Genomic DNA, 15,058 nt, shown 5'->3' on the forward strand with positions numbered 1-15,058 from the left:
TTCCTGCTCTGAAAATAATCTACTAGTCTCATCACTAATAATAGCTCTTAACTTAGAGCAATATCTCTTTCCCCCACCCACTTTACAGCTAGTCCCTTTACCTCTCAAAAGGTCTTAAACAGTGCAGTTGCTTTACCCAAGAGGAGAGGGCACTACCCATTTGGGTAGTACCTGGGCCACAAGAAGAGAAAACGTGAACTCAGACTCTTATAATTAAGTGGAGTTCAATTCAATCAGGGATGGCCCACTGATGGATCTCATGTCTTGGCATAGATATAGCAAATCTCACAGACCCCAAGCCCTGCAACAAGCTATGCTGCTGCTGCAGAACAGCCTGCTAAAATCAGGGCCCTGAACAGCAAGGTCCTTAAATTCCAACATTTCTTCTAAGTTGGATGTTAAAGAACTAATGCCTAGTGCTGGTTCAGTATCAAATCTGTTCCTGATTCTGCGTATTTTAGAAGTAGTATGCATAAGGCTGATATAAAGCCAGCCCAGCCAATAAAGCTGAGGCTGCTTAAGGCTGCAGCAAAATCCTAATGAATTTTTCTGAGTCAGCCAGTAAAATTTGTTTGATGAGTTGATTAGGGCTTGTCAGCACAGGAATCAGAGCTGACTCAGCTACAATAACAAAAGTATTGTAGAAAGGGAAAACTGAAATTCATACCTTTAGTACAGGACAAAAAAATTATGTTCTGATTTTTGAAGATGCACAAACTCATCTTTAACGTTCACTGTACCTGCATCCACATCTGTCCCATTCCGATCCTTCATGTTTTTGAGTTCCAGCACTGTTTTCCTGGCTTTGGCAAAATTGTGATTATTCAGGATCAAGCACACGCCACGGGGCTGGCTAGTCATTTTGTAAGCTTCAAGCTGTTGCAAAGAAAGACCATTGGTGAAACTTCCATACTCTCCTCCAGGTGCTTCTCAGCCTTACTAGTGGCACAGCAGGGTGAAGAGCCATCTGGCTTTCCCTCTAGAGACCAATGGCTACAGAGCTTTGCTCCCAGGACCTGGCAATGCACTGCCCCACTGCATCAGTGAGTCTGTGCACAGTATGACAGCACCACCCTCACATTGTCATGCTTAGCTCATACGGGATGCTGCATTCACCCACTTCTCCATGCCCAGCAATCTGCCAACTGTGTATTTCCTGGTCTAATAAACTTAGCCTATTTTGCTACCCTTGCAAATGCTTCTGTAGTTTTTAACAGTGCTGCCTGTGACTTAGCTTCAGAATAAAGGATGTTACAGAGTGCTGCATTTTTTTTCTAGACAGTGCTTTTAACAGCTGGGCTTATAGTAACTGTTCACCTCATGCAGCAATGATCTCTAAGACAAAATAATGATGTTTCTAAGAAGCAAATTAACTTACCTGGGAAGATGCACTGCAACTGCCAGGAAAGTCAGGTGACACAGGTGATGCCAGCCATCTGGTACGGGCTGAATACAGAACAAAAAAGTTTAAGTATAGAATCCAGCACTAGAGAAAGGAGAAAAGCTCTGTTCTGTTTTCCATCTCCACAAGTACCTCCCAGGGTAAAGCTGTTCTCTGAAAACCCAAAATTGTAGTCAAACAGCTGTTCCTATTAGCTATTAACCACTACATAATCAATTAAAAGGAGGTAAAATGTATTGTGATCAGTTAATAAGTAACTGGATACTTCATCTCTTTTTAAAGAGGCACGTGTATGAAGAAGTGAGATGCAAGTGGTGTAGAGAGTCCAAAAACTGAGGAAGAGCAAAAAAAATCTAAACACTAGTTTTTTGATAATTTCAGTTACCTTCAGGGTCTCCTGTACTGCCACTCTGTTCCTCTGTGATGACTATCCCTTCTTTACCTGAAAAACATTAATTATTAGTCCTGTATGATACCTGTGTGTCACTTCAAGAATAACTACAGGGAAGAGGCCTTTTTGTTTTGTTTTGTTTTACCAAATAGGTTTAATTCATACTCTTCAATTCTCTTCAACAGGCTGAAGTTAATTTCTGCACAGAGATGCTTCAGGATATTTAGGTTGCCTTCTCCCAAAATCCCCTTCTTCTCCATATCAATGAAAACGTCGAGCATCGTCTGGGTAATCAGAAAAGTAGTTTGCTCTTAGGGCACATCCGTGCTGCTACTGGAAGGAAGTGCACCTAAGCTTTCATGTACTGACAGCACATGCATCCCAGAGTCTGTCCAACTGACTGGTAGCTCAGTTCAGACCTCAACTGAGTCAATTAAACGTAGTTCAACAAAACCTACAAGTACTGTAAGTATAAACATCTCAAAACATATTAATTTCCCTTCTGCAGCCCAGAGATGCCAAGATCTAATAACAGATAATCCAGGACATCTAATGGTGATCATACAGGAATATTTTATATCTTTTTAAATTACTGCTTTCGCTTGATTTTCAATGGCAATCTTGTGCACTTAAGTGCAAAACAAGAATCACTGTTGTGACCATCTTGAGTAATAGCAAAAATGGCTATAACCATGGAAGTATGGTATAGAGATTGCTCTGAAGCAAAAGGGGATCAAAGGGACACAAGCTCTTGCCCTTGAGTGGCAAAGCACAGTGGTCACCCCAAGGATTTACTACAACAGCATCATTAGATGGTCACAGCCTCTCCTCTAAGAAAAGAGGGAAAATACTGTGTTTCTAGACATAAAATACTCAGCAGTCAGAACTACAGGCTGAGGTAATATAAGAGCAACTGGATCTCCTGCAAGGCTATTTGTAAACACCATGCTCTTTGGCCTCTGCCTTGGTAAGAACCTGCAGCTTTGATCTTTTCTAAGTTTGGAAATAAACAGAACAAAAGCACAAAGTAACAGCCATAGTGGGTGACTTTCTGTGCTGGATCATGGCTTGGAAAGCAGCCAAAAGTTGGGCAAGATGAGTGAATGTGCTCATCAGTCTCCCATTGACCAAAGCCACTGAGGCCCCTGGAGCTCGTCGGGTGCTTGGCCATGAAGGCCTCTGTGCCTGGTACAGGCTGTGACACTGTTGCAACAGCTACACAAAACACAGTCAAGTCCTATATGTCCCAGAGAGCCTATATTGCCTTTCAGGTACATCCTTTTTCTTATGATGCTTTCACCATAAGAAGAGTGACACTCATTCTCCTCAGAGCAAACTAAATGCCACTATGGATTAAAATAATAATCTAAAAAAAATTAAAAACAAAAAAAAATATTTAAGAAATTCTTACAGTCTTAGGGTTTAACTTGCATTTTGGTAATTCTGTCCCCAAAAGAAACTTGAAATAATTCAGCTCATCATTGTTCATGTCTTCTGACAGCTGAAAGAGCAGGTATCTACGAAGAGAAGGGGAGGGCATCATTCCATCACGTTCCCAAGCAATTTTTTAGCACAATTTGACACTGTAGTGCTGAACTGCCACCTTCTCCCTCCCAAATATATATCCCCCTTATTTCCTTTTTAACTGGACGACTGTCAGTTCCAGGACAGCCGGAAATAAAACCATTTTCAGCTGCAATAAAAAGGTTTCGGTTTTCCTAAAACACAAACCACGCTGCAAACTTCCTAAAGTCGAGAAGAAAGACTCCCACCCGGTCACTTACCGCACCACGCAGCACCCCGGCTGTTAAGCGTTTCAGAAAGGTGCGGGTTTAGTTTTCTCCTTTTTACTGGGTAGAAATTTCAACTTCCGTATGGCTTGTACCTGCCTTCTCTTCGAAGACCTTTCAAGGCCTTCCAAACTTTATCCTGGTGCTCAAAACGTAAGTAAAAGCTTGCACCGAGCACAGAAGCGGGGACCCGCCCCAGCCCTCTGCCGCCCATCACTCACCTGTAGGCCGCCACCCGTGCCCGGCCTGGAACCTGCAGCTCCTCCTCCATCTCCTCTCGGCTGGAGCCCAGCTGGGCTTCCAGAAGGTCCATCCGACCGATACGGTAGAGCAGCTCCTTCAGGAAGTCCAGGTTCCCCGCCTCGATCATACCTTTCTCCTGTAACACATCGACGAAGTCCTGTGCCTTCTGGATGGCTTCCAGCCTCCTCATGGGGACATGCTCCAGGCTGAGGAACTTCAGAGCCGCCAGCTCGCCCTCGTCTAGCTCCTCGCTGATTACCAGCAGCTCTGACCTGGGCAGCTCCATGGTCCCGCCACAGCTCCAGGCCTGGGCCCAGGCCTCTTGGCCGCCGCGCCGAGGAAGGCAGGCCGGAAGGAGGGAGGCGGCGCCCGGGCCCCTGGGAGCTGTAGTTCCTCCCGGATTCCGAACTGCATACCGACCAAATCCTCCCCACGTTTTCACGTAAATACTGCGCATGCGCCAAAGATTATTTCTCTTCGAGGCATTTTCGACCCCCTCCGTTCGCAGTTACAAAACACTGATCGTTCTTGAGAAAACAGACCCTATCAGTGCAGTTCTAAAGGTTGCCGGAAAAGTCAGAGCAGGGGAAATCACCTCTCTGTAGTTTAAAGGTACTCACAATTCATTGCTATCTTCATACTAAGAGGAAGAAGCTCATAGCATGCTGGCTCACCTTCCTCCTGGCAAGCCTTTTGGGACTGTTAGCAGGCAATGCTGCACCTTCAGCGCAGGTGTTCAGCCCCATAGCCCAACAAGGCACCAGCCTCAGAACCAGCTCCAGCAATCATCAGATTCCCCAAGACAATCAAGAATCATGACTTCCTTAGATCGGCATGAGGGGTATGAATGCATGGCTCAGCCCAACATAAAAGTATTAACAATGGACACCTGATAAAATATATAAACTTTGAAAAGAGCAAAGGGTTTGAGCTGGCTTCAACCCACATGTTCCATTGTGACAAGGGATGCCCTATGTCATGATGGTGATAATACACAGACAGGCAACAAGAATCATGTTTGCATTGCAATTCAATTCTATACTGCAATTGCTAAAATTATGCTTGTGTTGTGATTTCAGTATGTTTCTGTATCACTCCACTAAATCAAAATTCCATGTAGCACCAAATATACCACATAAATAAATTTGATATCCAGTTCCTCCTCATGTGGAATATCTGAAAGAACTTGGTCTGACAGTATTGAACTCTGACAAAGAGAAATATGAGAAAACAGAAATGCTGCATATTCACAATTTCACTACTAGAGCTGCTGCCACCTTCCAGCAAGTTTCTCCCTGAAGAAGCAGTTATTTAAGTTCTAATTCCTTATCATAAAACAACATTCACAAATCTAATTACTAAATTAATATCAACATCTCATTTATGAAAACATTCTAAAACTGTAAAAAATTGCTGTCACATTTCATAAACGGTTAGCCAAATGTCAGCCACAGAACTGTGTCACACCTCCTAACACCTTCTAGTAACTTTTGCCACAAACAACATTTACATTCACATAGTGCTTGTAACATGTACTTATTCTTTATTGAACCTATGTGAACAGAACTAGGATTCTAAAAATGGGCATTCTCCCCTTTACGTGGAAGGTGGAAAAGGGTAAGGAGAGCAAAATAGAACTGCCAACTCACTGTGTGGAATCATTAAAAAAAAAAGTTTTGCTTCAAGAACACAAGCAAGATTGAATAAAGAAGCCTTACATTATGGCTACATATAGGGTTTTTTTAAAATACAAACTAAAAAAAGCAGAAGTTAAAGTGTCTCAAATCCATGGTTTATCATTTTACAAACTCAAAAGGAATGTGGCCATTAGAATCCCATACAGCTCCCACACACCACCTACACATTGATGAGAATGCAAGGTAAGAACAGCCTCACTGGCATTAAATGACATAATCTCGAAAGTCTTGAACTTAAATTTATTCTTTCCTACCATCACCCCAGCTGCTAATGAAGGGATATCAGTATGCTAACCCCAAGGGGTTAGCTGCCATCAAATACTGCAACAAGAGGGAAATATCTTCTGCTGATGCATTTGGCATGCTGACTGTCCTTCAGTCAACTAATCTGAAAGAGAAACACACCACAAACAAAAGTGATGTAAAAATCAAGAGCATTTATTACAACAGAAACAGTCCACAGGATCTACAGTCAGCTGCCAGGAGGAGACAGCATCTCAGAGCAGGGGATCCAATGGAATGGGACCTTTCTTCCAGTGGTGGACAGCCATTCAAAACAGACTGTTCCCCATGAGCTCTGACAAAAAAACACAATTAGAATCCTTATTATTAAAAAACTAAACAGCAGTGTGCTATTGATCCAAGTAAATTAATAACATAAAGCAAACCAAGTATTTGGAGGAAAAGAACCAACCTTGTATTATCTTTTTTGGTCCTTCTGAACAGGGATTTTATTTTCCATGAAAAAATTATGCAGCTTCCAGACAGAGACAGCCAATGATTCACCTCTAGATATATCAGCTACAATCTTACATGCACGCCCTGGAAAGGGATCTAGCATTCTGAATCTATCTGTTCTTTTCTTCAGATTTCATGGACTTACAACAAGTTGGACAGAAATGGGACTTCCACTGCATTTCCCATAACTCTTAAAAATCATACAGCTTGGAAGTGCTTCCTCACTTGAAACCCAGACTGAACAGACTCCACTGCTTCTGCAGGTCAGAAAGCCAGATTTGTAGTCTTCTGCAGCCTTACCAGATTCAGGTGCCAGGAGACTAATTAAACATGAGAACTGGAAAATTTAGGTCCTTGAAGGATGGGCCTAATTACACAGACCCAGGTAATTTCTCTTGCAAACTCTCTTCCCTGTGGAAGCCCATTCCCATTGTGATTCCTAATTTAGTGTATTACTGGTTTTCTACTTTTCAGTTGACTGACATTGCGGAATTTGGAAGATCAATTGCTTCCGTAGGGTTGATGTTATCTTTGGCATCTGTTTCCGTCCATCTAATACTCTTCCTCCCACTTCCTTGTTCACTTCTGTCAGGATGGTTAAGAGATCCTTGTGGCTTGAATAAAAATGAAGAAAAGTTACATTGAAATACATGGTACTTGCAGCTAGGCTAAGAAGCTGATCTGTGTTTGCTTCAACAAAGTGGTAACTCAGGGAAGGCTAGTAGCTTCCCCTCAGCCTGCCTGTCACTGACATCACACTCTCCATTGTGTAACCACAGAATTCAGTGTGCTTGGGGGAATAAAAACCACCTCCCTGTAGCATAATTTTACCAGCAAACCCAGTCTCCTACTTTGGTTACACTCATAAGAGCACTCTAAGATGAAACAGAACCAAACCTATGTGCAAAAAGAAATTATATTTTTATAATTTGGTTTATGATGGGGATGGGAGGGAGGTAACAATGAAAATTATGACTGAAGAAGACTGATTTTTTTTTTGTCTGTGTAACAACAAATTCACGTCTCACCAGGTGTCACTGATAAAAATAAATTATAAAAAAAATGTTAAAAAAACATGCTTAAGCATACGCACACTTGTTTATACATATAGTTCCAGCACTACAACCCTGCTTACATCAAAGACAAACTAGGAGAAGTCTCCAGTTTATCTGTAGAATAACAATGCCCAATTCCAGAATAATTTCTGTTCTGCACTGTCCTGCAGGTGAAAAGCATTATATAGCACAAATGCAAAACACTGATGTTTCAGGACAGCATGCTTAAGTATGTATGGCTACAATACTTCAAATTTAAATTGATTAAAAATAGCACTTACAGTGGGCAAAGCAACTCCATCTTGTCACAGAGGCACTGAACGTAAATACTGCCAGTCTTTCTACAGCGGTAGCACTCATAGTCTTCCACTGTAGCCATGCCAACCAGAATATCAGCCTGATCAGGAATGGAAATCAGAGGGATAGCATCTGTCTCAAGATGGCCAGAAAATTCATCTTCTACTGTGACAGCTGGATGACCTTCAGAGCCTTGGCAAGCCTGGATGAAAAACAGCTTGGGTTTGCCAGCAAGAGAAGGACAATTAGATCCACTGAAGCAGGAAACTAAGTCTTTAATATTTACAAATTCACTATCAACGCCTTTTATTTTGTCTTTTTCGCCATGAGAAAAAATGAAGCAAACAAAACAGTCCATGCTACTGTGATCTTTTTTGCTGTATTCTTTAACTTTTGCATACATCTGCTTTGCTTCTAGATCCATGTGCTCAACTGTCTCAAACTGAAGCCATTCAAAGACCCTCTTGACGGCCTCTGGGAAAAAAAAAGTCAGAAGGCACTTGTTAAACATAAGCAGTGACAAGGACAACGCTGAAACATCTGTCTGTGTGGCAGAACCAATATTAGCAGAAGTGTTCAGATCCCACCAATAAACTTACCTGACAGCCAGCAAAATCTAATTAGAAAACCCAAAGTGCCTAATTTTATTTTTAAACACAATCAGTTTAAGCATCACACTATCTGAAACAAAAATAATAATCAGTACAAATGAGAGAAGCTTACTGTGCTAAAGCAAGCTTTCGCATAGTCTTCTCAGATGCTTAAAAACAGCAATTAGCAAATGAGATGTACTCTTTAGAATGACAAATTCTGCCACTCTTAAATGAAGTAGGTCCCTCATTCTATGGGAATGATCAATGAAGCAAGAAGGAAGCCAGGGTAACCTGCTAACAAATGCAATGCAGACTCCTCAGTCTTATGTCAATGTTGACTAATTGTTGTGTGGGTCATTAGAAGTTGCTGGGAAGCAAGCAGCATGTAAACAGGTTGGGTGGCCATTAAAATATCAGCAATGTCTGCTTTTGTGAAACAGATTTTACTTTAAGATAAACTCTTGCTGTCACAGTTTAACTCAGGATCGGCAATTAAACTGACAATGTTTAACAGCAATTAATGACAAAATCAGTAAAAAGAAAATTGGCTTCATCCTGGCTCAAACTAGGACACTTGCTAACCTTAAAAGTGACTCTTGCAGAAAGACAGGTTTTAAGATTATAAAGGAAATCATAAAGCAGTAGCATTAGGAAGAAATGATTTACCTTGGGGGCAGTAAGACACTAGAACAGATTGCCCAGGAAAGTTGCAGATACCTCATCCCTGGAAGTGTTCAAGACCAGACTGGACAAGACTTTGAGTAACCTGGTCTAGTAGGAGGTGTCCCTGCTCATGCAGGGGGTTTGGAACTAGATGATCTTTAAGGTCCCTTCCAAACCAAACCATTCTGATTTTTTATCAGAGAAAAAAAAACAACAAAACCAATAATTTGGTTTTAAAAATACTTACCTCCATCTTTCAATGTTCCTTCTCTGGTTTCACATGGATTTTTAAAAATGTAGTTGTTAAGAATCACACAGTAACCATGGGGGTTATTTTTCATCTTATATGATTCCATAAGCTGTAGAAACAAAGAAAGCAGCTAAGAAAGCAGTGACAAGGATCCAAAAGAGAAATACGCTACACACAGATTGTTGGTCTTTCATGTCCAGGAGCAAAAATATAATGAGAACCAAGATACAAGAAAGGAAAAGCCCAAGAATACAATAGCTACAGGGGAGAAGAATCTGGTTTGTATCCCTGAGTCCCTCCTCCTCTCTCTCTGTGGTGAGGATGTGACTTTGGCATGGGAGAAAATGAGTATCCAGAAACACAAATTTGCATGTACAAAGGAAAAGTTCATGCACTGTATAATTCCCTCTGAGAGTCCTTGTGGGTTTCTAGTGAGGTAGCAGATTCTGTTGTTTGCTTCCCATCTGGTCCAGAAGTATCCTGGACAGGACCCTAATGTCTCAGTCTTCCTTATCTTTAAGATTGGTTTTCTTCAAACAACAGCTTCGTCATTTCTTGCCTAAAAGGTTGCTAACAGTAGGTCATCACAAAGGAACAACATTTGGTCTTGTTTTGAAAAAAGGAACTGTTCCAAGGCCTACATATAAAGCCAGAACTGCTCCCTTTTAGCTCTTCCACATGGCTTAGTCTTAAAAATTTATGCTCCCCACTCCCAGGAGTTGGATAAACATTTTAAATGTAATCTTGAAGTACTTCTCACCAGGTGTGGTGTCTCCTCCTCTGCTTCTTGTACTCCTGGAGGCACAGACACTGGATAGTGGGGTTTTTCCTTAGAATAATTTTCTAGGAGGGAGAAGATAAACATAACATTTTAGGACTAAAAAGACAGATCTTCCACTGTGCAAGACTGAAAAAAAACTGTACGAGGAATGAGGTGGAGAGTGGTTTCCACATGACTGAGACACCATCATTTTGTAGAACTGGGCCAAGCAGAGTTCCATTTTTGCAGACTGCTGGTTATTGAAGCTGTGCAGAGGGCAACAAAGCTGGTGAAGGGCCTAGAGAATAAATCTTATGAAGAACGCTTGAAGGAGCTGGGGGTTGTTTGGGTGGTTTAAGGGTTCTTTGGATATGGTGTTGGTGGGTCTGGTTTAGGGGAGAACTTTGTAGAGTAGGGATGATGGTTGGACTCGGTGATCCCAAGGGTCTTTTCCAACCTGAATAGTTCTATGATTCTATGATTTCTTCTCTACTCTTTTACCGGTAGCAAGATGCCGATAATAAAAGGCTGAATGTGAGTAGTCACCCCAGGCATTCACTAGCAGTTCCACTATGGGATACACAAGTGAAAGAGGAGATCCATTTTTGTACAGTGATACACTACAACTAGTTAATTTCTTTTTGAGGCCTTTGTCTCTTCTCCAAGAGCACTTTACTGTCTGGGAGGACTCAACAAAGATGCAAAATACCAGCATAATGGAAGATCTCCTCAAAGCAACAAAACACTTCATTGAATACAACTGCCTGAAATAAGCAAAGAAATAATCAAATCCATTACTCTGTCCAAGGAAATAAATCACAACATCCTTTTTACGAATTACACAGATGTATTTAAATAGAACTGAACTGTCAACAAAACAAGATCAATAAGACATGCTCTTTTTCTACTCACCAAGGGGGACAAAATAACAATACTCCTAGAAAGCCATTCCCATGACATAGGACTTGCTTATACTAGCTATCCTTGGCAATATTATTTTGCTTTTCTAGAGACAAAGCCACAGGTTAGCAGCACAAAGACATGATGGGATGGTAGCTGGTACTCTGCAGGGAACTGCATGGATGTGTCTAAGAAAACACATGCCCTGAGTCATTCAAAAGGAACTTCTGGGGAAAAAATTAATAGATCTTAGTGGTTGTTGGTTGACACATCCTGTTTCTCGATAGTAAGGCACAGCTGTGGTGTCACAAGTCACCACTTCAGCTGCAACAGCCCACATATACTGAAGTCCTTGAAATTTCACATCTAGTACAGAATGCTAATGGTTACACTTTAGCCAAGTACCCAGACCCCAGGGATATGTCCTTAAGGGCAAACAGCCTAGCTAACAGAAAATAATGCAGACAATCTCCCAAAACAAGGTTCCGCAAGGCAACTGTCACCTCTAGTCTCTTTCAGTGACTGAAAACCTATCCTGGTCCAAAACGTGCACTGCACCATTTTCTAATGGGAAAAAACTATTTAAGGCAAAGTAGAGGGAGAAGCAGACCATTTACAAGGCACAGAACATATTTCAAGGAGAGATATAAGATGGTATAATGGGATAATTAGGTAGCAGAAAACTTAAAAAAACACAGGTACCAAGAGCCACTCTGCCTCTCCTGTAAGATACTGTAAGGTCTCTCCCCTATCTCTGACTCCTAAACTGCTAAGGGTGGAGCCATAAATATTACCAAAAAAATCCAGCTCTATTCTCAAACAGTGGATTAAATAATTTACCTTTTTTTTTTTCTTCATAGGTATCAATCTTTCTCTTTAAGTCAGCTCTAATTCCCTTTAATATATCTTTCAGCATTGCCAGGTCATCTTCTTTAATTAACCCTTTTCTTTCCATTTCTAGCAACACCTTCAGCATCGACTGGTAAAACAAAAACACATAATCCAAACTCATCAGTGACCTTTAATACCTGCAGCATCACGCACATTGTGACAAAGCAGAAAACAACATCATCAATCCCAAAGACCGACAGCTAAAGACCAATTCCTTCTTCCTCCAAACCTCATTAAAACAAGGGTCAGAATGCAACGCAACTGAAGAAACTCATCAGTAAGGTTAAGAAAGTATCATTAGAAATTGCCTATGGCTAGATCATCCTGCTTTGTTTCAGCAGTTCAAAACACTGATGTGGATAATGACATGGCACCCTGTCATGCCTCTGTGTTCATTGCTGTTAAGTCATGTAGCTGTGCTGTTTCACATTTTCTATTACAGAAAATGAATTCAGGGCTAATTGTGTTTCTTAAAGCTCAAGAGTCCACCAAGTTTGAGGTAAATCTGCTAATTTTCCTACAGGTACCACAATACAAATAGGACATTTAAGGAAGCTTCTTAATATTAACAAGCTTTTTTATATCACTGTTCCTAACTTACAAGTACTAAACTAGCTCATTAAACCTCTTAATACTTTTGTGAGGCAGTTAACAAAATGCTGTTACCCCAAATTAAAATAAAGAAGAAAATGTACCAAATTATACACAAAAATCTGTGGTTAAACTCACATTAGAACTTCATTGTTTCTCTCCAAAGCATAGTTTTTCCCAGCAAACATCACTCTTCCTAGATACCACATATGTACTAATGTGTTATAAACACCAGGCAAAGACAAAAGGAAGAGCACAATAGATATTGCAAGAGGAAAAGATTAGGGAGACAGATGGTAGCGGGAAAATAGGAACAGGGGAGCAAAAAAGGGCAAAGAAAAGATACAGTGAGGAAAAAAGGGTCTATTCTTTAACACAGCAGCCATCAGCTAACATCACAATTCTTTCAATAACAGATTCTAGTGAGAGCAAACTGCTTTCTTTTTCCTCCCTTCTTATAAGAACTGGCAGACTCTGAACTAGCCTTGCAAGAAAGTTAGCAAGATCACTTTGCATACAGCATTATCCTGGAGCTTGTTCTTTGGTATCTTTTTTTGGAGTAGGAATTTCACGCTTTTGACATCATCTGCAGTTAAGTCCTCTGCAATTACATATAGCAGTTGCCTGGCAATAAAGAATAAAGATTGATTAAGAAAGCTATGAGAAGTAAACACTACAATTACACATTTAAACTGTAAAATTTAAAACTTGCAATAAATACAATTATGCTGGGATATTCATAAGACAACAGGGCAGACAGTAAAAAAGACAGTACACAACAGAACTGTTGCACAGTTCGCATGCAAATGCTTACTACTTCTGTGTTTACCTGTAGGCTGACACCTTTGCTCTGCCTGGGATCTGAAGATCTCTCTCCATCTCCTCTCGACTGGAGCCCAGGTGGGCAACCAGGAGGTCCATCCGATTGATCTGGTAGAGCAGCTCCCGCAGGAAGGCCAGGTTCCCTGCCTCAATCATGTCTTTTTCCTGCAGCATTTCAAAGAAGGCCTTGGGCTCCTGGATGGCTTCCAGCTTCCTCATGGGGATGTAGTCCACGCTGAGAAACTTCAGAGCTGATAGTTCATCTGGGATCAAAGCCTCAGAAATGTCAAAAAGGAGTTTGTGGAAGTCTGTACTCATTTCACATCAGGATTTGAATCTAAACACAAACAAAAGTTTATTTCATTTGTCAGTAACAGTAGTGCAACAACGTGTTTACAAGAGGTATTACATCATGTAGATTAGCCAGAAATAGATACATATAAGCAAAAGTACTTCAGTATAGGCTGGCTGTCTTGCTATCACAGCTTTAATGCTTAGCTTTTTCTCAACTTACTAAGGAATATAAAAAGCTCTACTAAGGGAAATGGATAGAGAAGGTTGGGGATCATTCTTGCTCCCTATGGTGTGTCCAGAGAGTGGTGAAAGAAACTGAACTCAACAGCAAATAAGTCACCCTTAAGCAGGTATTCTTTATTGATGGCACTGGGGCAGCACTGGGGATTCTCCACCATAAGTGCTCCAACAAGTTAGCAAAACACCCCAACTAATACGCACAGAAGCCACGTACATTCACCTTTATGGCAATGAGTTCCTGGAATTCTTCTATATAGTAATTTTATTTCCTGGAACTAGTTATATTATTTGCTTCGTAATTATGCATGCTAGAGGGTCTCCTGTGGGGGTCTTTGTTGACTTTAGCTCTTTGTCTGGTCTCAACCAATTTCCAACTGTTTTGTTATCTATTTGGATGTGAAAGGCCTGGAGATTGCCCAGGTAGGTCCAGAGTCCACATGACCATATGATGGAACGTTGCCTGTTGGTTTGACAGGTCTTAGAAGACTTGATATTGTCACAACATGCAGGATGCTTGGCATAACTGACAGTTTCCCAAAGTGCATTGTTTTAAAAGTAACCCATTCAGCTAACTTAGTACAGCAAATTAATAATTTTAGTAGATTTCTATTAGGGTTAATTCTATATTTCTATGAAATCTACTAACAAGTGTTCTACAACTATCAGCAGGAACATATAAGCAAAAGTACTTCAGTATAGGCTGGCTGTCTTGCTATCACAGCTTTAATGCTTAGCTTTTTCTCAACTTACTAAGGAATATAAAAAGCTCTACTAAGGGAAATGGATAGAGAAGGTTGGGGATCATTCTTGCTTCCTATGGTGTGTCCAGAGAGTGGTGGAAGACACTGAACTCAACAGCAAATAAGTCACCCTTAAGCAGGTATTCTTTATTGATGGCACTGGGGCAGCACTGGGGATTCTCCACCATAAGTGCTCCAACAAGTTAGCAAAACACCCCAACTAATACGCACAGAAGCCACGTACATTCACCTTTATGGCAATGAGTTCCTGGAATTCTTCTATATAGTAATTTTATTTCCTGGAACTAGTTATATTATTTGCTTCGTAATTATGCATGCTAGAGGGTCTCCTGTGGGGGTCTTTGTTGACTTTAGCTCTTTGTCTGGTCTCAACCAATTTCCAACTGTTTTGTTATCTATTTGGATGTGAAAGGCCTGGAGATTGCCCAGGTAGGTCCAGAGTCCACATGACCATATGATGGAACGTTGCCTGTTGGTTTGACAGGTCTTAGAAGACTTGATATTGTCACAACATGCAGGATGCTTGGCATAACTGACAGTTTCCCAAAGTGCATTGTTTTAAAAGTAACCCATTCAGCTAACTTAGTACAGCAAATTAATAATTTTAGTAGATTTCTATTAGGGTTAATTCTATATTTCTATGAAATCTACTAACAAGTGTTCTACAACTATCAGCAGGA

General features: G+C 40.8%; 2 protein-coding genes across 2 annotated transcripts in view; both read right to left on the minus strand.

The window, feature by feature from the left end:
* Positions 1–4,112, minus strand: part of LOC104397385 (caspase-8-like) — a 5,316-nt gene extending 1,204 nt beyond the window's left edge. Inside the window, exons 1-6 of the mRNA XM_010007338.1 lie at positions 3,805–4,112; positions 3,205–3,310; positions 1,939–2,077; positions 1,788–1,844; positions 1,379–1,446; positions 741–876 (exon numbers count right to left, since the gene is read on the minus strand). Of these exons, the coding sequence (XP_010005640.1) occupies positions 741–876; positions 1,379–1,446; positions 1,788–1,844; positions 1,939–2,077; positions 3,205–3,310; positions 3,805–4,112 (814 nt within the window). The remainder of the gene's footprint in view (positions 1–740; positions 877–1,378; positions 1,447–1,787; positions 1,845–1,938; positions 2,078–3,204; positions 3,311–3,804) is intronic.
* Positions 4,113–6,724: 2,612 nt separating this feature from the next.
* LOC104397386 (caspase-8-like) lies at positions 6,725–13,401 on the minus strand. Its single transcript, XM_010007339.1, has 7 exons — positions 13,091–13,401; positions 12,780–12,885; positions 11,620–11,758; positions 9,880–9,962; positions 9,117–9,228; positions 7,598–8,087; positions 6,725–6,875 (listed from the first exon to the last, which is right to left on the minus strand). The coding sequence occupies exons 1-7, from the start codon at positions 13,399–13,401 to the stop codon at positions 6,725–6,727; spliced, it is 1,392 nt and encodes a 463-aa protein (XP_010005641.1).
* Positions 13,402–15,058: the final 1,657 nt, after the last annotated feature.

The sequence above is a fragment of the Chaetura pelagica genome, unplaced genomic scaffold, assembly GCF_000747805.2.
Source record: "Chaetura pelagica isolate M959 unplaced genomic scaffold, ChaPel_1.0 scaffold21, whole genome shotgun sequence".
NCBI lineage: Eukaryota > Metazoa > Chordata > Aves > Apodiformes > Apodidae > Chaetura > Chaetura pelagica.

Bases quoted from the DNA above. Each gene is read 5' to 3' on its own strand.
- LOC104397386 (XM_010007339.1), bottom strand. From the start codon at position 13,401: ATGAGTACAGACTTCCACAAACTCCTTTTTGACATTTCTGAGGCTTTG. The intron at 12,886-13,090 runs GTAAACACAGAA...CTTTATTGCCAG, and splicing joins GCAAAGGTGTCAGCCTACAG to GCAACTGCTATATGTAATTG. The intron at 11,759-12,779 runs GTATGCAAAGTG...TTGTTTTACCAG, and splicing joins ACAAGCTCCAGGATAATGCT to TCGATGCTGAAGGTGTTGCT.